Source organism: Phytophthora infestans, genomic scaffold (assembly GCF_000142945.1).
Source record: "Phytophthora infestans T30-4 supercont1.43 genomic scaffold, whole genome shotgun sequence".
NCBI lineage: Eukaryota > Oomycota > Peronosporomycetes > Peronosporales > Peronosporaceae > Phytophthora > Phytophthora infestans.
In genome coordinates this window covers 287,755-308,505 of record NW_003303716.1, presented here as the reverse complement: position 1 = coordinate 308,505, position 20,751 = coordinate 287,755, and the positions used below count along the sequence as shown (strand labels likewise).

Sequence of the window (20,751 nt, the reverse complement as noted above, 5' to 3'; positions counted from 1 at the left end):
TCGGAAATACTAGGCTTTCAAACAAATCGGTGTTTACCGATAACATTAGCCTTTACTTCGTCGATCAAAAAGTCCAATTCCCACTCAATTCTCAGCTTGTGAATTAACATCGGACCATTAACCTTTTAATTATATTCATTTCTTCTGATTCTAACAGTAGCAGCAGGCGTTAGTGGGCCCAATTTTGGATGTGGGTGATTGATTGTGTATGTAGCCAAAAAATATGGTGGAGTTTGTGCGTTTTAAGGGAAAATTACTGACGTAAGGGATTTGGGTGGGCACTGAACTTGGCGAAGTGTCCTTTGCATTTTTCTTTCCTTAGGTTTAAAATTTTAATATGCGTGCCAACATCTTGGCTTTCGTTGTTCGTACCATAATTTGAAGCGAAATACTGGTCAAGTTATTGTAAACTTCGGTCATTTTGATGTACTGACTCTCATGCGATTTGCCATTACCAAACTTTGGTCTTTGGTCCAAAGGGCAGTGGATTTACATATCTTTACCCGGCCAGTCTGGTCGAGTTACAAAACCGGTACCTGTACATCAGGAATACCACTACTGCATACCGGTACCAGTAATTTAAATACCGGGTTTAAAGAACTATTGTGCTATGCTGCTAGAATGCCGCTCCGTTTTATGGCGCACAAAGGCATACACAAAATGAAATGCAGACTTTTATCTGCGCACGAATTGCGTTTTCAAACACGTAAAAATGATCGCTTTAAAGGCGATCGATAGGATTTGCCTCGAAATTCATCTTGTGCACTCGATATAGCCTGTCGTAGCTCAATTTATTGGCCTCTTTAGCTAGATCGATTTGCCTTTTAGTGGATCTCGATAAAACAGCGAATAAAACGACCTCATCTTATTGTAAATCGACGATGAAGCTAAGTGAAAAAAACAAATTATTGAAAAGCACAATATGTATGCTAATAGCATACAACATAGCATTGCTATGTTGTAGCCAACGACGTTGAGCTGCAGGAATATAACGTTGCAGGATGCCAATCTTCTTGGTACCCCTAACTCAGCTCATCAAATTCAAATTAAGCAATAGAATATGTAAGAAACCAGCAAGTTTCTTCGAGAAACCAATCTCCACCGTCAACACGCATTTTCGCAGCGAGCACTGAATCCGCAGCAGAGCCGCTACATATTTTGCTCCTTCGATTTTTGCGGGAGCAGTGCTCCTCACCTGCTCTTGACGAGCCTCGTCCGGGGTTGCATGTAGTACTTCTGCGTGACCGAACAGGTTTTAGTCACTCTATAAGCTCCAGCCGTGTGGATGCGAAAGACTAGTATTGTATAATTGAAATGTGGCCCGATACCAGTTAATTCAGCTTACGGCTTACATTACAACCACATGTAGTACTTCTGCGTGACCAAACAGGTTTCTAACCTTAGCCGTATGGATGCAAAATACTGTATATAGTATTTCAGTACTCAATTACATCCGGCTTAGTTTAGAGTGACGCAACATGTGTTTTGTCACGTAAATTTTTCAAGTTTCGTATATCCCGCCCCCACCTACATATCATTATGAACAGGTACACTATAATCGAAAAATATAAGAGGGCTTTCCAAAAAAGTATCAAAAAACCTCTTAGCTGCTTTCAGGGCATGCATTTAGGCCATTATTTTGCCAACGATAGCTCTAAATCATGAGCGAGTATCAGCTTTTATTTAAGATCAATCAAATTCCTTCACGACAAATATTGGCACTTCTGTATCAGCCTACTGTAAGTCGCTTTTGTCTGGCAGACTTCATCGTACTGACTTGAGTTTTGTCCTTATAAAAGGGGCACTTGTTGGAATACAGCGATTTTCTTTCGCTGAAACATGTTGTGTGGACGTGGAAAGAAATACGCTAATTTTGGATACTGAGCGCATACTTTGTCATCCCTAGGATGGGGATTATAGTCCTAGCACTGTACTGAAGGATTCGCTGTCGTCCCATTGACAAATATGTGGTTCGTTATCCTAAAGAAATGTCATTCTGTTGACAAAGTAAACCGGTCCTTCATTCTACATTTCACTACTTCGCCGACAAGCGTCCGATTCTGAAAAAGACCGTCTCAACTTTCTTCCGCAAGCAGAAAAAAACAGTATGCGATTTACGTACATCCTCACGGCGGTGTTCCTAGCCACTCTCTACGCCAGTAGCACCGCACTCCCGGTCAAGAATTTCAAGACCATTATCAAAAACAAATCCCCACTCGACCCCGTCGATTCCGTAAACGTGAATGATGGGCGGCTGCTGCGCGGTCTCGTAAGCCCCGCATCGGACGGAAATGGTATTGAAGAAGAAAGATTCCTAACGTCGCTGTTTCAAGCATTGGCAAGACGCATGAAAAGGAGAACATACGTAGCGAAGGCAGGCAAACAGGAGCAATGGCTAGCTCGACTGAGAAAGAAGCATGGTGTCGAAAATCCCTGAACGCATCCGTGACGCTGGCGAAAGGTGCAATGCATGATATGGTGATGGAGACCAGCTTAATTACATGCAGGAACTACGTGTAATGTACTGTAGCTAGAATTCCTTTTAAAAAAAATGCAACTCTTTCAATACTTCCCAATAACTCAATAATATGGAGTCGACTGTCTCGTTCGTAAGGACTTGAATTGAATTGCCAGCTCAAGGTACCCGGAAGTTATGGACGCCACGAAGATACGAAATTTTGCATTAACAGCGGATACACGTAAGTACTTCGTTGTACTGCAACCAGCGACCAAAATGTGCTGTATCAAGACAGGAAGCTGCTAGTTCTGTTTCTTCTTCTTTTACGCTTAACTGTCCGACTCCCACAAGACAGATTTCCGTGTGCCTAGCGATGGCATTCTACAATTTGTCCTGTGTCAATTCACGAAAAGATTTTTTCACTACATGTAGTCCAGTAACTAATTGAAAATTAAAAACAGGTATAGTCCAGCTAAACGATTTGAAAGCTCAATTGCTTTCTGATATTCCCAAAATCTGATCGGACTACAATGCCCCAACCTGGATTACAAATTCAGAGAAGTTGCAGCTTCCAAATCAGGAAATTTTCTAATCAGTCTTTTTCAGATCCAGTCCAAATCCAGAAATCAAATGTCCCTTACTGTTGTAAATTCACGACAATTCCTAGCAATTCCACCACGTTGCTACTTACGCAAACTTTGTCTCGTCGAATTGTTACAGTAGTACTTTCGGCCATCACGGACAGATAGCACTTTCTCTAAAACTCCGATTCGGCCAAGACCAGCGCAAACCGCACAGTGCTTTTCTTAAACGCGGCATACATGCGACACACCACAAGTGGACTCGATTCGAGTTCCTGATCTGGCTGCACGTTCGTCTCACCGTCGTCATCCAACGTCATTTCATCGTAGTATTCTCGTAGAAAAGGTCTGGGGCAAATGCATCGAAGTACATACTCGCGCTGGACAGGTGCAATCATTGCTCCAGCTTCTGGCAGCGTTGCGCTAGTGAGCACAAGAGCAGCTACTTGTTGCCGCACATGTTGTCGCTCCAGCAATTCCGAGATTTCCACTTGTTGGCGATGCGAACGTACAGACACAAGCAGTAGATTCACCAGTTCAAGTGACGAGGCATCGTCATTTGTTACGGGAAAGTAGTGAAACAAAGCCAACGCCTTCGTCACCAAGGCTTCCACACATTCCAATGATCGCACGAGCTTCCAGCACGCATCCAACGCCATCTCGAACGCCACTTGGAGCTGTTGAACTTGCTGTGCTGCTGCTGTTGTCTGCTTGTTACTTGCTGCTGGGAACGCCACTTGAGACTCTTCCAGTGCGTCATCCATCAACGCAATCGCACGGTTTGCCAGCGAGCGGAGGCTCTGTAAGGCTCGGTGAACCACAGGCAACGTATCGACCGATACACGCACTGGGAGAGCTGTCTCCAACGCGAATACACTGCTAGAAATGGCACCTGCCAACATCTGATGGAACAGCTCATGCGGAGAGAGAGTCTCCATGTAATGATACACTTTTTCGGACTCCTGGACCGGGTCAAACAAGGGTTTCTGACGACTCGCAGGCATCGGGACGCTAGTGTCCCACATTTGCTGCCAGATATGCTCGTGTCCGGGTCCGAAACGCATGCGTTCGGACAGCATTCCGTGCGATTCGAACCACCAAACACCTCGACCTTGTTGCGGTAAGTCGGTTGTCTCGGGATCAATCCGAGTCTTGAACGGAATCCAGTCCTTAGGCGAGTACCAGCGGATAAAATCGGTCAGACAACAGCGCGGATTGGCAGCTTTAAACGCCTGCATGTCCGAGATCAGCGTCGTGCTCTGGATCTGTTGACGTAGCTTATCGGATTCCACGCTAACGCCCAAGCGAGTTAAGAGATCTTGTTGTTGTTTGGCCACGTCTTCCGTCATAGGTACAGCACTCTGCGTCACAGGTTCCAGTAGCGGTTCGTTCGTCTGGAGACACACAACGCCTGGCACTTCACGGACAACTCCTTCCGGGAGTCTTGTGGCTCGAGACGGGGACGGTAGAGGAGTGCTATCCTGCTCTATCGAGTCGAAGAACTCGTCGTCGCTCGGACTCCCTTCACCTTCCTCTGCAGAGTGTACATGCTCTGTATGGGCGGCTTTGACTTCTCCAGTGTTTGACGCGGGTTTCGACTCCTGTGCTTGTCTAAAATATAATAAAACATGATCAATATGTTACTAAATCAATGTAAAGTATCGAACAGATAAACGTAAATAACCTGAGGATGCAGCAGTTGAGTAGCTGAAGTTTCTGGTGTAGAAGGCAGTGACGGAAGTCGGGAGGAGGCAGTTGCATGGCGTCCATGTCCAGTAAGAACAATGCGTCCAATGAGTGCGAGCTCGTGTTACGCTCCTCTTCGCCCTCTTTCGTACGACTACTCTACATATAACAAATTTTAGTATAACTATCGCAATAATAAATAATTATAAATCGTACCATGAACGGGAGTAATTGCTGCTGGAACCATCGCTCTCTTAGCGCCTTGACAAACTCGACCCAGAGCAACGACATGGAGTTGATTCCGTCTGCATAAAAACAATTACAAATGTCTTAAATAATGTCCCGTCTTGTAGTAAAAAATATCGTACGTAGTTGAGCCATCCTGGTCGCCAAGATAGCCACCAGTTCTCCCAACGGAGCGCCATGTTCAATAGAGCTTGACATCGTCAACGCCGGCTCCGTGTTCCCCTTACGACGTTCTCCACGTTCATCGTCTTCTTCATCAAATAACTCGGCGACAATCCGTCGGATCTCGTCAATATCCGAGCCTTTCCACGTCGCAGCTGACACGAGACTTGAGATGGCATGACCCAGCACAACCGCAGCGCCTCGAGCAGCAGGAATCGACTCTGGAATACTCGACAGCTGCGTCTCGTCACTGGCTTCACTAGCACTCGATGCTGTGGAAACAGGTGGCCTCGATATAGCTGGCATAGGGGGCGCCAACTCGGACACCAACATGTCTTTGTTTAACTCTCTCGAGTTGGAATAAACTTGCACCAAGTTGGCCACTTGTTTGCTCAGTGGCAGCTGTGGCTTCCTCTGGTTTTCTGATAGTAACTCTTGGAAACGTACATTCAACATCCACCGAGGAGCAGAATTTGGGTCCAATGTTGAGTGTACCACATTGTCAACATACGTGCCTTCACGTAGCTGCGGCCAGCTGACTGTGAGGTCCATTCCTTCTAGAGGAGTCGTACTCGTGCCTAGTAACGGCGTTGGATGGTGGTCTCCGAAGAGAATAGTAGTAATCTGGCGGATCTGGAGCTGTTCCTTAGCTGAGAAGTGGGACTCTAATGTCCTCCATGCTAGAGGGTTCTCTGAGCTCACTATTTCTCGAGGATCATCCCTGCGAAGCCAAGAGTACCCGAACGACGCAGAGACCATCATTCCTAGTGCTACGTCTCCCGATTCGTCGGCTTCCACACGACACATTTCTTCAGTTTGAGGCGATAATTGTAATTTCGCCTTAAAGAAATCCAATAACCCACTAATACAGCTCTGGTTGGGGTTTAATTCCGGTACAGAGTCCGTTTCGAACGCCATGGAGACGTTTCCGGTAGCTCCAGGCACAGCAGAGCCAATCCAGGACCCTCGAGAAGGTTCGAGAACAGGAACAAACGCTGGAATCGTGCAGTTACAGTTGTTTAGAGCCATTGTGAGAGCGGATAAGAGCATCCCGGCCTCGTTCTGATCTACGTGGATATCTGCCATGACGTCTCCGTGTCTTTTTTGTTCCTTCTCTTCTTCTTTGCCTTCTTCTGTCTCCGCATTCTTCTTCTCGTGCGACGAGCTGCTTAAAAGTAGAAACTCGTCGACTCCGAACCACTTTTGGACGTTCTTGAGCACTGTGTTCGTGTTTAAAACAGATGCAGTGTCTTCGTAGTTAGAGATAGTGTGTGTCTCTTCTATATCGACTGGTTTCTCGCTCTCGACGCCCCATTGGAAGTCTCTATGAGCGTCGGCCAGTGATAACATTGTGGGGGTGAAGTGTTCCAGTCCTTGTAGCCATCTCTTGGGCTTCTTACTACTCGAAACTGTGTCTTTAGTATGCTGTTTAGTTACGAATAGCGACAGTGTGTAGCTCTTGGGCGTCTTATGTCCGGGGAGAAGGAACTGCAGCTCCTTCGTCCACACGGCGTCGGCTTTAGAGGAAGAGTTTAAGGGCTCCAGAGACGCGTGGCCCTTACTGCTTAGATGCCAGCCAATTAGAGCTTGCTCCACGTCCGAGACGAACTGCTCCGACGCCGTGGCGTTCGTGAAGTCGACGAATTGACTGCTCGGGTCTTGCTCCACCTGCATCAGTGCTTCAAGCGGAAAAGAATATATAGTGTCAGGGACGTAATGTAGCCATGCAAATGGATACTTACTCGAAACTGTAGCCATTCAATTGATTTAATTTTAAAGTACACTTTCGAGAAATTATCCATTTACAGGGTCTCTGACACACTTATTGTGGGCATATCCGATATAGTACTCAAGTTGTAAATATAGAGATGCGACAATTTACTCGATGTTAGTTTATTTTATCACTAGAAAAGGTCTGACAACATGGCACCGACGGCTCGACGCTCTCAGCAGGAGTGTGTTCGAGTCTCTTTGCGCTGGTTCATTTTCTGGTGGGTCATTATCCTCGGTGTGCACTGTGCTGCATGTGGCTACAATGCAGTGTACGCCCTGTTCTACTGGAACTTTGGTGACACGTTTCTGAGCTACTCTCTCGAATTAAGCCGGATCAGCATACCTCGTCAATATTTCCTCACCGTATCGTACGTGTACATACTGCTAGCGTTGATGCATGGCGTAGGTGCGCTACTGATGATCATCGGTTCACTTACGCGCTGGACCTTGCAATTCTCACTTTGGAACTCGAAGCAGTCCTCAGCTAGGATTATTCCTAACACGAAACAAAGACATGCGAGAAGATGTGGATGTTGTGATAAAATTGGGATACATTTATCAAGGTTATACCAAAAAATAGCTGGTCGACAAGGACTTCTTGGAGTGAATGGGAAATATTTCCACTCTGTTTTTATTTGTCGAGAACTGCTCCAGACAACGCTCCAGACCATACAAGCTATCCGAATGAGTAAACACTTGCCACGCCTGTTACTTAACCGCTTCTACGTAAGCTTAGTGGCAGTTAATTGCTGGTCATGTATCCTCGTCGAGTCTCGTTGGTTCTGGAAACACGAAGCTCGTCGTCGATTTGCAGTGATCTTGTGCGACGTAGTGTTGAATCTCGTGTCAACTTTGGGGATGCCTCTCATCATCACCTTGAGCTATCTTGATATGTATCGCGCGGAAGCTCTTGGCTTTGATTCCTCGATATTGGGAGACGAAGTGTGGGAAGCTCAGTTGCTTAACGAAGCGCAAATAGTCGTCGTAGTTTCGTGGTCGGATCTCATGAGCCGTGTCGCTTTCACGTTGGGGCTTGTTGCTAGCACTTCGGACTTGAAGGATTTGCTTCGAATCGGTCCAAGCAATGGAAATCGCGTTGTGAATGAAACGAGTACCGTAAACAATCTTTCGAGTGTCGTGCCGGTATATACAGACGCCGTAAAAGAGGTTCATAATCGCGTCTCTGATGCTAGCTTCACCACGATTAGAGTTAAGTCACTACCCCCACGTCGGCGCCTTGCGTTGAAAATGGTTTACATTGCAAATGCTGCTTGGGGGATTGTGCTCATGGGGTTACACATCCAAGCTTCGATTAAAGAGCCCCTCTACGAATGCGCTGCAAAAGTGCATCCGATGGCAAATCTACTGCCTTCGTGTAATGTAGTGAACTTTGACTGCTATGCGATGGGGATTTCTGGTAGCTTGGATGAAGTTCACAATGAGTGGAGTAAATTTGACAAAATGACATCGTGGACACTCCGTTTTCTCCACTGTCCGGCGTTGGAAATGCCTTCAAGTTTTCTTGAATTTCACGACTTACAGCAGATCGAAGTGTACAACACAACAATTGTTGATTGGGGTACAGGTAGCGCGATCACAAGCCTAAATCACCCAGAAATGGAGGTTTTATCTGTCGTTCGTGTCAATATGACAGACGGGCTTCTTCCACTTGGGTTTCAGTCACCAGATTTTCCATCACGGTTGAGTCGAATCAGCTTCTGCGAGACGAATTTGAAAGCTCTTCCTGACGACCTTGATTCGAAATGGCCACTGCGCGCCGGATTTTATATGGAGAACAACAAACTGACAGAAGTCCCACGCGTTCTTGCCCGGTTAAAGCCGCTATATCTCATGGCGGGAGGAAATTCAATCACCCGGCTTCCATCGGAGCTCTTCGAGGCAGAGCTGGGTTATTTCACTCTTGGAGGGACGAAGCTCACCGAATTACCTCAATATGTGGCTGAGCCGTCCACTGCTTTGTCCCATTTCGACGTCACCGATACTGGTATCTCGTTCTTTTGGTCTTGGATGGATCCCCTCGTTGAGGATATGTTTGGGGTCGCGCCTCTTGTGGCTGCTGGGGGTACGCCGTACTGCTATGAACTCGAGAGTATTATGAGTGGATCGTCCTCCGAGTTCAGCGCTCCTTTCCAGATTGGTCACTCCCCTCTTCTTATGAACGCGTCGACTGAGAACTGGGATACACTCGTTCAGGCTGTAGATTGCTCACCGTCGTACGGTCTGACGCTCTTCCCACTCGAATACTGGGATGCACGCTACGGTTTAAGCGGTAGCGATCTCTGAGTAAAAAGGGCGATGAAAAACTGTTTTCTTTCGGTAAACTTGCACTTCCAGAACTTTTATTTCACCGTTTCCACTAGTTCGTGGTACTTGCTGGCCAACTGAACTGGTTTATGCATCAAAGTAACAAGTAGTATACTAACGCTGAAGCTCTCTGCACAACAAGCCAAGGCTTTGATTGAATTACTGAAACTGCTCGAGTATTGAGGCTTGGATGCGGCGGTGAAGGGTTAAGATTCTACGAGTGCCGTGAATAATTTTTAGCGCTACAGCGCTCTCAGCATGCTTCGTGGATGCCCCACAAAGGTAGGTTGACAGAAAAATACGTTTTCGGCCTGTTCGGTCAGCAAGGGTATTTTTCACGAAGCCTCGACTAATGTAGAGCTTTTGTTGGTCACGTAGCTAAACAATTTATGCTCTTGGAGCAGAACCAGCATGTTTGAAATCGAAGTTTGCACGAGACAAATGCACCTCGCCAAGATCGGTGGGAGATGAGAGAAATCGGTATAATCGATAGACCGGTAGAAGGATATTATATGATCACGCTGCTAAGTGGAATTAAACTGCTAATGGAAGAGTTCGGAGACGGTTCCTCTTGCTGCCGTCATAAATTTACCAGGCTCCATAAATCCCCCAGCCAACTGTTCCACCGGATCCTCTCCCCTTTCGAAAGGAGACGAAGCTTACCCCCCCCCCCCCTCACCGGCACACGCAAAGTGACTCCGATCAAGCACCCTTTAATTACATATTTAGAGCTGCAATTTTTGCGAATATTGTATTATAATTATAATCGCCCCCCCCGTGTCGAACCTATGCTGTGCATGCTTGGAATAGCTGATTCATTGAAGCCATGCGTAATTTCTCAAATGCTGTTAATCAAAATAAAATTATTGTGAGCTCTGCTTCGCATGGCTTGTCAGCGCATCGCTCCGAGATGGAAGTAGCTCGCATGCCAAATCGCATCAATGCGAGCAGCAGCAACAAAACTCCCGTGATACTTTCAAAAGTTTGGCTCTTTTTTTGGACTTGAGGCCTTTTGTTTAGTGCCAGTTATTTATTGATTTAGTCGATAACTAATCAGCGACATTGCAAAAATTGACCGCTAAATTTATAAAAAGGACTCAATACATCTTGCAAGATGTTCTCCAGCTTTAATCTCAATTAACTTGTTAAAAAGTCACACGTACTGAGCAGATCCCTTGACGAAACTGTATATCGCGAAAAAGTAGTGAAGCAAACAACAGTTTACAGTTTCCCTCCCCTCTGTCGGACGTCTTTCTCTCCTCTAACATTTACTCTCTGACGCACGAGCATGCGATTCTGTCTGGTATTGCTCGCTATTGTGGCCCTCATCGCAGCCATATCGACTACGAGCGCAATGGTAAACTTTCAGATAGCTCATGGCGAGGAATTGACACAGTACACAGCGGCGAAGAAAGAGCGATAAGCTATCCCACAATGTCAAAGTTCATCCAGTGGCTTTCTAGACCAGCTGCAAAAGAACTCACTTTAGCTGAGAAGGTCACAGTCGGAAAGTGGATTTACAACCAGAAGAGCTCGGATTATGTTTTTCAGAAACTGGGCCTACATGGCGGACTCGATAAGGTATTCACCAACCCGAAGCCCGAAGCTCCACCTTTACGCAGCCTATATCGACCGGTTCAACAAGAAAAATCCCAGGAAGCAAGCGGCAATGATCGACATGTTCAGCAACACGTATAAAGACGACGGCGCCGCCAAAATGATAGAAATGGGAAAGAAATCCTTAAATATGGAGACGAGAAAAATTGCGTCAAGACTGCAGCAGGAGCTCGTGAAAAAGTGGGTCGACAATGCAGAATCCCCCGACGCTGTTTTTGAGCTTTTAAAGCTCGACAAGGCGGGATTTGATCTGTTCAGATCACCGCTGGTAAATACTTTCTATGCCTTTTTAAAAAAGGACATGGCGTGGGGGATAGAAGACCGCATGCTTCGAACATTGATAGGGAAGTATGGTTACGCTGGGCTCTCGAAGATTTTCATACTTGGCGAACCTAGGATAGATCTCTTGGGGCGTCTTCCGATGAAATTGGAGAACAGAATGGTGAGCAAGTGGCTTGACAATGATATATCCCCTGATAAGGTTTTCGAGCTACTTCAGCTGAATAAGGGGCTGGATAGGCTTCTGACCGATCCTAACTTGATGATGTGGCAAAGCTACAGAGTCATGTTTAACTCGAAACGAGGTGTTGACGCAACTACGACGATGCACACGATCACGAAGTTCTACAAATTCCAAGACGTGTCCGCGATGCTCGAGAAAGCGACGTGCCTGCAACGGCGAAAATCGCGACAAGATGGCAGCATGAGCTCAAAGTTCAGAAACTGAGAGGTGCTAAGATCAAGAAAGAAGGCTGGTCGTAAGGTCTGGTTTATTTGCCGACGCTGTGTAACTTCGCTCAGGAACCATGATACTCGCAGCAAAATAAAATACCGGATGGAAGAGTACTGAGATCTTTCTGTGTTTTGTTTGCTATACTTTTTGGAACCCGATACGTTTAGTTTTTTACTGTGTTGGCCTCCGTTAGACTTTTTGTGGCCATGTAGCTAAAGTTTTAGTATTCCTTTTGCATTATAAAATTGTTTAAACATCACACAAGGCGTTACAATGTAGAAATTCAAACAAGCGTACCTCAACAAGTAGGGCGACAACTTGTCTGGGAATTTCGCGTCGAACTCCTGTAGCTGCTCTGATAATCTTTTGAAAAAGTTATGCGGCAGTCGTGCTTTTGACTTGAGAGCCCGATGCATCCAAGCGGCGAGGGCTTTTCCCACCGCCGTGAAGCGAGACCAATTCTCTACAGAGCGCACCACTTTTTTATCCACATTCTGAGCACTAAAGTAGCTGATATCAATGAGTAATCCGCCTGAAATGGACTGTATCGGACTCATCATGTTCTTCTTTTTCAGTTGCCGAAAGCGTTTGACGCGGCTCTCCATCACATCGAGAGTAGGAACGGGTTCTCTTTCGAACTCATAAATGTTGTCCTCCGTGTAAGCTTCCACCTTCGTAAAGCTCGTCGCCAACGACTGGAGCTGCACTGCTAACCCCTGGCTGCTACCAAGATTCAGTATATACATCAACTCGTATGTGGTGCGCTGCAACCACGCAAACCTGAGATTCTGCGCAGGAATACGCGACAGAAAACTCGTCATGATGTCCATTCCAGCGCTGCTGCGTCACAATGTCTTGGCCATGGTAGTCTGGATGCTCGAGCAGCTCAGTGACTCCGTTGATCGCGGCTGTCGCAGCTACCTTCATTTCACCCACAGCGCTCCCCATTTCTTGTGCTCTGTTGGTAACTTCGTTCCCACTTGAGACCAACATTTTGACTTTTAATGCCACCTCACCAAACCTAGCTACAATAAGCTTGACTGGGTCGAAAGGATCCCTGGGCCGAGGTCGCTTAAACTCCGGTCCAGTCTCGTCCGAGTCGGTACGAGGTCGCTTGTTAGAGTTCGAAGCTCCGGCAGATGGTACCACCTCATTGTTCACACTAGCACTAAGCTTCTCCTTTTGCGCCAGAGAGATCAGATTCCTATAATACAACGCCAGCAAGAATTATTTAACAAACTGTAAGAATCATTTCAAATAACTGGTACTTACTCCAGTATCTTCACCGGTATCCTGTTAGGAAATTGTGCTTCAAAAGCACCCAAAGATTGGATCGTGCGTGTTAAATAGTCGACCGGCAGCAGCTCGTGACTTGGAGGAGTTTGTTTCATCCATGTCGCTATTAGGTCACACGAACATGCCAAGATTTGCCATTGCTCCTCATTGCGAGGAATAGAACCATCGACGGCGTGCTGGGTGGAATAATTGCTACAGTCCTGACGTAACTGATCCAGAAGAAAGCGAGCCGAAGTGGCCAATGCGCTCGCATCAAGTTCTCCTTTGTGTTGCAAATACTCAATAGATCTTAAATCGTTCTGCAAGTCTTGGAGGTAGTCTGGAAATTGCGTAACACAATATTGTTGTAGCTCCAGACTTATCTTTCGCACTGGAGAGAGAGCCTGGACCAATTCTGGCTTCGTGGTGATCTCGAAGACATGATTTAAGCCCGCCACCATTCGCTCAATCCATAATAAGTTGGAGTCGCTACTTGTGGCAATAGAAGCCACGCGTCTAGCTGTGTTTTCGAGGTTTTTGACAATTGTTACACTAGCAGTGCCAGTCTGAAGCACGTGGCAAACCTTGGCCGTCTGAACCCAGTTCACAAACCTCTTACAAACCTTCAATTTCGCCATTCGAGCCGCTACCTCACGGTCTCTTCCAGCTGATAGCGTCACTACCGCTCTTGTCGTCTCCACCTCCACTAGCTTCTTGGCTACTTGCTGGCTTGGAGGTGTCTTTGCATCAGCCTATGCCACAGGTTCGTGGCTTCTTGCACCGCTAATTGAGTCCAAGTCTTCGTGGCAGTTCGCACTATTAGTTCTTGAATCCACGGGTGTGTATGCAGTATTAGACGTCGTAGTTGTCTCTGTTGACTCATCTTCTTGGCGTTTGGACTCTTGCTGAACATCTCTAGCACAACGTTGTGCTGATTTTTCTTCGTTCTTTGCTTCACATCTTTGCAGCTATGTTATTTCAGCGTGTACTTCTCTATTGTCATTTTTCGATCGTATATTCCGCAGAAACTCGGTTTCCTCGTCCTGTGATTCGTTCGTTTTCTCTAATTTCTGTGAGTGGCTACACTGTTATAACAGTTCGATGCTCTAGCATCTGTGCCGTCTGCTACCTGTCTTAATTGTTCCATTTTCACTTCATATACAGCCACATTATCTTCTTGACATGGTGACACCTCTTCATCGACATCCGTCTCATATGTGGCCTCAGCTCCACAGTTGTTATGATAGTTTTCCACATTCTCCTCTTCTGCATCAACATCTTCTTCTTCAACTGTGTGTTGTTCCGTTCTCTCTCTCTTAGTATCCATTTCGACATTATATTCGAGCCTAGACGATACCTCTGGATGTTCCGCCTTCATTTCAACGTCATTGTCATCTGTATACAGTCCTCTAGCTCTCTTATCAACGTCATCTTCTCTTTCTGTAGCCACCTTTATATCCTCCATTTCTTCTGCTTCATCTTCCGTCTCAGTGTCTCCATCTTCACTGTCTCGCTCTGCTTCGTGGCCTTCTCCTTCTCTACTGCCTCCCCCAGCCAGGCTTATCCTAGCCAATGACAGTATTTCCGTGGTCGAGTCTCGCAACTCGCTCTGCACCTGCTCGATCCGGCCACATACGAGCGCAAGTGCCGCGATCTCTGCCCACCCGATGGCCTCATGCTCGCCTTTTAACAACCGCAAGTGCAGCTTGATGGCTGTCGCCGCCGTCCACAGTTGCTGTTCCACGTCCTCTAATCGGGAAAGCATTGTTGCTGAATACAGCGTGTAGTGCGCATTTAAATAGTTAAAATTAAATTAAATTAGCCTTATTTTAATAAAACGGCGCTGAAAAAAAATGCCAGCGTCACTTTTTTTTTTTTATCTTTTTTTAAATGCGCCGCTACTCGTGCTCTCCGTGGGGTTATGTGGGTTCTTTCCGTGCGCCTGTGGTTATATCTCTCCATCGTCTCTGTTGCGGGTAACTTGGGCGCAGGTAGAAGGAAGTCAGGGTAGGAAGGAGTAAAAGAAGAAGTAAGATTAATGTTTAAGAAAGTAGCGGGCTACTAACAAGAAATTAGTATGCGGCATTCAGAAACATAGTCTAGAATTGCCGCTACCATTCATCGTACTAAAATGTTCCAGACATTTTAGTACATTATTTATTAGAGTCAAAAATCCCGTGTCTCTTCATTATTAGTTTATAGAGAGCACGATGGAGAGGCGGTCCCTGTGACGGGCCCTAACCTCAACAGCCTCAAGCGTTTTCCAGGCGCTTCTTCCCAGCTACCGGTAGATCCTGACTCTGTCGCCAGCTTTTTCGTGTTAATGTCATTCTTCTCCATGTTGGCTCTTTTGCTCGAATGATTGCGATTATTGTGACTTTATTGTCTATATTCAGGCTGTTGAAGTCTTCCACGTACTTTACCCACACTTTAAAATTCCGATTAGAAAGGGTCGCTTCCTCAGCTTTGTCGAGGAGCAAAAAGTGAAAGACAACCTTTGGGAGCGTCTAGCCAGGTTTTATCTTTCTCGCGATTTCCATGGTAGTTGGAGCTTCCCACGCCGTGTCGATCATTTCACCCCGTCGGTAACTAAACCAACGGGCAAAAACCACGATTCTTGACGATCCAGATTATTCTTATTAAGAGACTCCGCCTAATTCACCCACCTCCGGAATATTTTTACCAGAAGGCCATCATCTTTCACGCGGTTAAGCCCTAATGTCATAAATAGCTCAAATTCCCACTCGCAAAACTTCTCTGAATCCTTTCCGACTACATTTTAGCTGCAGTAGCTTTAAAGCTAGAAAACTTTCTAGCTTCCTCATGAATTTGTAGCGAAGGTTTATGACTTAAGCGAGTCTCCAACATCGTACACTAGACTTCTCGCTCGGATTGTCAGTTACTATACGAGACCCACGTGCAAAGGAGTGGATCACCGACGAAGTCGCTTCTTTTTACATCCTGCAGCATATTTTGTGCACGTCGACGACGGACGCCCCATTCTTTAGCCACATCTGAAGCTGCGCAGATTCCAGCTTCGTTGTAATTGTTTTAGCCCTATCTACCAACTTCGCTGCAGCAATCATAGTGGCATCTGGAAATTTCGCATTGTAAACCGTCACATACTCGGCCAAGGTGTTCACCAATGGATCCTTCAGCTAGACATCCGTCACCATCGTTAAGTGAAGTTGCTTCATAGCATCTGTTGGAGCGCTCTCGCTCACTAGCCAGAAGTACTGTATCGAATTAACTTTCTGACGACAAATCCCTTGCCAGATATTCCCACCACTTGTCGCTAAATTTGAGGGCATTTTCCATAAAAATTCAAGTTTGGTAAAAAAAAATATTTGGGGCTGAATGCACAGACATTGTAGCAATGAAACGTTTACATAGTATACATCAATAGTGCGCTACACTTCTCCTAAAAAGATTAAGTTATTTATATTTGAGAGTTGCAAACAACTCTCAGTCTCTAATACGCTACGAAGTATTTTATTACAAGGCACTTGGCAAACAAGCATCTCAAACCCCACAATGGCTACATTTCAGCATTGATCTTGCTGTGCTGATCTTCAAACTCAATAGGATACAGTGTCTGTGTCCAAGCCCCGCAGGATACGGCCTTTTTAAGTGTCGCCCAGTTGCCTGAAGACGCATCTGACAAGATCCTTGACTGCCCTTGGCGCCACGTCGTGGAAAAATTGGTTTGCTTCCCTTCAAAAATTCGCTGCAACTCTTCGCAATACGGAGACTCTGTCGCTAATACCGTCGGAAGACTATTGTATATCAGACCTGCCTTGGCAACCATTGGATCGATCCAGTCCCAAAAGAAGGAAATATTGGTGCGATCCACTCGCAGCTTAAAAAATGGAAATACAGTTGCTGACCGCGGTAGCTCAGTGATAAGCGTACCACCCACGTGGAGGTAGCCAGCGGTATCTGTCGATACCGATTCAGGGATACTCGAGATCGGATTTAATGCAAGAGAGGTAACGTATGGTGAAAGCCGAACTAACGAGGCAGGAACTGTGGATAGGTTGCATGATTCAAAGCAGATCGTTCCAAATTTTGGCCATTTTAAATCCAGATCATCGGGTAAGATACGTAAATTGGTGACACAGAATTCAATATCCATAAGTGATTTTGGGAAATCATTTGCTAGTAGACCGATCGGTAATTCACCATTTGTCACGTTCACACGCACCAGAAACAGCATCACTAGACTGGGGTGGGGTGTTTGTGAGATAGCAGCGCGGTCCCCCAAGGTTTTACTTGCATTGCGCATTGCGGAACGCTCGGTACTGACTCTGCGTATAGATGGAGAGCCAACAGAGCAGCTCCCCATAAGCCGAAAAGTGCTTACAGCACTCGAGATTCTATCAGAATCTGTAACTTATTCTTTCGATACGCATGTTCCACATCAGTAACGTTAGGGTGTGACGTAGGTACAATTGAAGACCTCCGACGATTGACACTGGGTTTTCTCTCCTCTGGCGAAACCGGACTTGCAGTTGTCGTACACAATAGTTTCTTCATATTGTCCATATTGCATAGCATGCTCAAGCAAAAGATAAGTCGCATGGTCAGATCGCTCCAAGAAGAGACCAGCACGAGTTGAAATTCACTCAGAACGTGCACAAGCCACACGTCTTCATACCATTTGTAACTGGGGAGTTCGCCTAGTTCGAAGTCGAAATCAGCCGCGTAAATTGCTAATAAAACCGTTGAAATACCGACTGAAGTCACCATGTCGAGCACACTATCGCACACAATTATGTAGAAACGGCGCTTCGTTGATATCTGGTGAAAGGTGGAGTGTATCAGCGCAGTCGACCAGCAATTTGTAACCAGCAATGCTATATAGCATCTGTTTAATTACGTACGCGGGAGCAGTAGGCTCATTCGATAAGCTTGCTGCGTCTGAAGAGCAGTCTCCACAAGCTCTCGGCATATGAGCACCAGGTCAAAGTATGGGCTGTCCACACTGAGAACACCGACACCTGTCAATATTGCACAATAGAGAATCCGAAGACGGTTGTTTACTTGTATTGGCTCCGTCCTTGTGGGTGGAAAGACGTCATAAACAGCAAACACCAATCTACGCTTTCGGAGAGACCAGGCTAACATCCACACCAGATAGCACAAATGAATCGCCGCCAGGCCTCGGACAATACAATACGAAATTGTACTGCAGGTGTAACGGGGTACGTAGCACTAAGTGTACCCTGGTTACATGAAGTGTGACACTTCACACTTCAGGAGTATGACATGTCATACTCCGGGATATTTGGTACAAGGTACCAAGGTCATTCAAAACCAACCATTGGTTAAATGACATTGCATTTCTATAGGTAACTGATAGTTTGTATTAACCACAAACTTAACCTACCTATAAATATACTCAGTTTACAATCTACCTTATTTAGGTCACTTCGCTCTCTTTAATTAAAGAGGGGACCTGTGAACTGCCGTTCACTGAGAGTTTGTATACTCTCGGAAGATAACTTCCTCTAGCGCAAGGTGCTGTGTGACCCCGTCACACTTGGTAGCACTTGTAGTCAATCCACGCCATCGCGGGTAGACTACCTGAACCTCCGAAGTTCGTTGCCATGGATAGGAACGACTTCTCCCATATGAACGACTCTCAGTTCGAGTCGGTTCGGAAGATGGCAGGCATCTTCGGGATGGAGGCCCTGCAGAGCCTGGTGGTATCAACACCGGCTGAGCAGCTCGAGCGCGTCAATGCATTCGACGCGTACGAGCAGGGCCTCATCGCGCATGTGCGGGAGAACCTGCAGGCTCCGGCGGCGGGAGCAAACCCGCCTCACCCGAAGCCAATACGGCTGAAGGTAAAGCCGTATGAAGGGAAGGAAGGCGAGAACCTTCACTTCTGGGTCCGAGAAGTAGAGCTTGCGATGGACGCGGCTCTGATCTCGACCGAGCAACTGCGTGTTGCTTTTGCACTCTCCAACCTTAGCGGTCGTGCTAAGAGTTGGGTGTACACTCGGGAAGCGACATCCCCTGGATGTTTCACATCCTGGGCTCAGCTGTGCGAACAGCTCCGAGCCGCGTTCCTCCCGGCGAACTACGAGTACCGCCAGCGTTCGCGCTTCCTCGCGTGTAAACAAGGAAGACGCGAACTGCACGAGTATGTGCAAGAGATACGGGAGCTCACGGCGTCCCTAGTGGGAAACCCACTCAATGAACACATCAAGATGACTGTGTTCATGGACGGCCTTCGAGTGGGCCCCGCACGCACTCAGCTGTTCCGGGTGCAGGCAAACACCCTTGAAGAGGCGATTCAAGTGGCTCTTCAAGAAGAATACAGCCATCGCCAGGCGCGTACGCCGGCCTCAGCGTGGCCTGGGAGTTCCTTGTCGGCTCCCGGTCGAACAAGCCCCAACGGACCAGTTCCCATGGAACTCGGGTCCGCCGAACAGCGTGACATCCGCTGCTTCGGCTGTGGGAAGATGGGCCACTTCAAGCGCGACTGTCCCGCGGAAAGACTCCGCAGACGGTCCTTCCCCAAGCCCGTCCTCAAGGGTCGCTGGCAGAAGCCAGGATCCCGGGGACAGGGGAACGCAGGGAACCAGTAGGGGCGGGGCGCCCTACTGGGGAAGAACTAAGTCTTCGTGATGGGTGCGCGGGTGGCGTGTACCACGGGGACTTAGCCCCTGAGAGTCTTCGCACTCTCGAATCGGCGAAGAGCAGCGGCGGGTTGCTCGTAGTACACGGATGTGTACGGGGGTACGATCACCCCTTTAGAATCTTGATTGACTCTGGGGCGTCGAAGAATTTCGCACGCCGCCAGACGGTTGCTCGTAACAGCAACAAGTTGTCCGAAGCTTTGCGAGAAAGCAAGGGCAACGGGACGGTGTCAGTGCGACTGGCCGACGGGAAGGTCGTCACTGTCCCCAACGTCCAAGTGGATCTGGCTGTCAAGTTTGAAGACTTTGACAGCCTCGAACAGTTCACTGTTCTCGATATGGATCCATATGATATGATCCTGGGCATGCCCTGGCTTGAGAAGCACGAGCCCTGGATCGACTGGCGAGGCAAGGCAATCGGTGCCAGCCGCCCTGCGCAGTCCGACAGAGCATTGGTGAGTCATGTTCCCACCTCTGTCAGGACCCGGGGCGCCCGCGAGGGCTGCCAGGGTACCAAAGCATCCGGCAGATGCTTGGGAGTCGTCGACGTATATGACGACTCCGAGGATGTTTTGATGGTGGCCGCGCCCAGAAGAGGCGCCGGCCAAGTGGGTAACTTAGGTCCACAGGCGGGTAACTTAGTTCCGCAGACAGCTGCAGCTGTCATGAACACTGAGAACAGCGTGTTCAGAGTGGGTAACAGAGTTCCACTCACGGTCGCCCAGACCATAACTGAAGAGGAAGACGTCGGATACGCTTCCTGTGTGGGTAACACAGTGCCACACGCGGTCGCCCAGACCTTAACTGAAGAGGAAGGCGTTGAACACGCTTCCTGTGTGGGTACAACAGTACCACACGAGGCCACGAGTGCCTCGGATGTCGTAGCGACGACATCCCTAGACGTGGGCAGCAAAGCTCCCCGTCACAGAAGCCGTCGGCAAAGACGCCGCCGCCGCCTCAAGTCGGATCCGAACTTCGTTCCGATCGACGTCGCTTCAAGCGACTCGGAGTCCAGGGCCCGGGCTCCTCCGACAAGGCCGGTGGAAGAGTGCTATCACATCTTCGATAGCGAGACGGGTTTACCCGTCAAGGCATCTGGTGTCCACTTGGAACAGTTGCCAGAGGTTGCAGAGATACTGAACCTCGAGGAAATGACGGCTGAGTCTTTCCTGGCCAACCTCAAGGCTGGAGAGATCGCTGAGATGGTACTCATAAGACCTGAGACCACTCAGGAGGAGCTGAACTCGA

General features: G+C 47.5%; 3 protein-coding genes across 3 annotated transcripts; 1 reads left to right on the top strand and 2 right to left on the bottom strand.

The window, feature by feature from the left end:
- Positions 1-2,107: 2,107 nt before the first annotated feature.
- Positions 2,108-2,437, top strand: PITG_16180 (secreted RxLR effector peptide protein, putative; the record flags this gene model as incomplete). The annotated part of the gene is made up of 1 exon (XM_002897549.1): positions 2,108-2,437. The coding sequence occupies one exon, from the start codon at positions 2,108-2,110 to the stop codon at positions 2,435-2,437; it is 330 nt and encodes a 109-aa protein (XP_002897595.1).
- Positions 2,438-3,360: 923 nt separating this feature from the next.
- PITG_16179 (Rab3 GTPase-activating protein catalytic subunit, putative) lies at positions 3,361-6,219 on the bottom strand (the record flags this gene model as incomplete). The annotated part of the gene is made up of 5 exons (XM_002897548.1): positions 3,361-3,373; positions 3,415-4,557; positions 4,724-4,884; positions 4,942-5,030; positions 5,094-6,219. 5 exons carry the CDS (start codon positions 6,217-6,219, stop codon positions 3,361-3,363), a joined length of 2,532 nt encoding a protein of 843 aa, XP_002897594.1.
- A 5,253-nt stretch (positions 6,220-11,472) lies between these two features.
- Positions 11,473-14,621, bottom strand: PITG_16178 (uncharacterized protein; the record flags this gene model as incomplete). The annotated part of the gene is made up of 5 exons (XM_002897547.1): positions 11,473-11,518; positions 11,879-12,282; positions 12,326-12,785; positions 13,469-13,608; positions 14,214-14,621. 5 exons carry the CDS (start codon positions 14,619-14,621, stop codon positions 11,473-11,475), a joined length of 1,458 nt encoding a protein of 485 aa, XP_002897593.1.
- Positions 14,622-20,751: the final 6,130 nt, after the last annotated feature.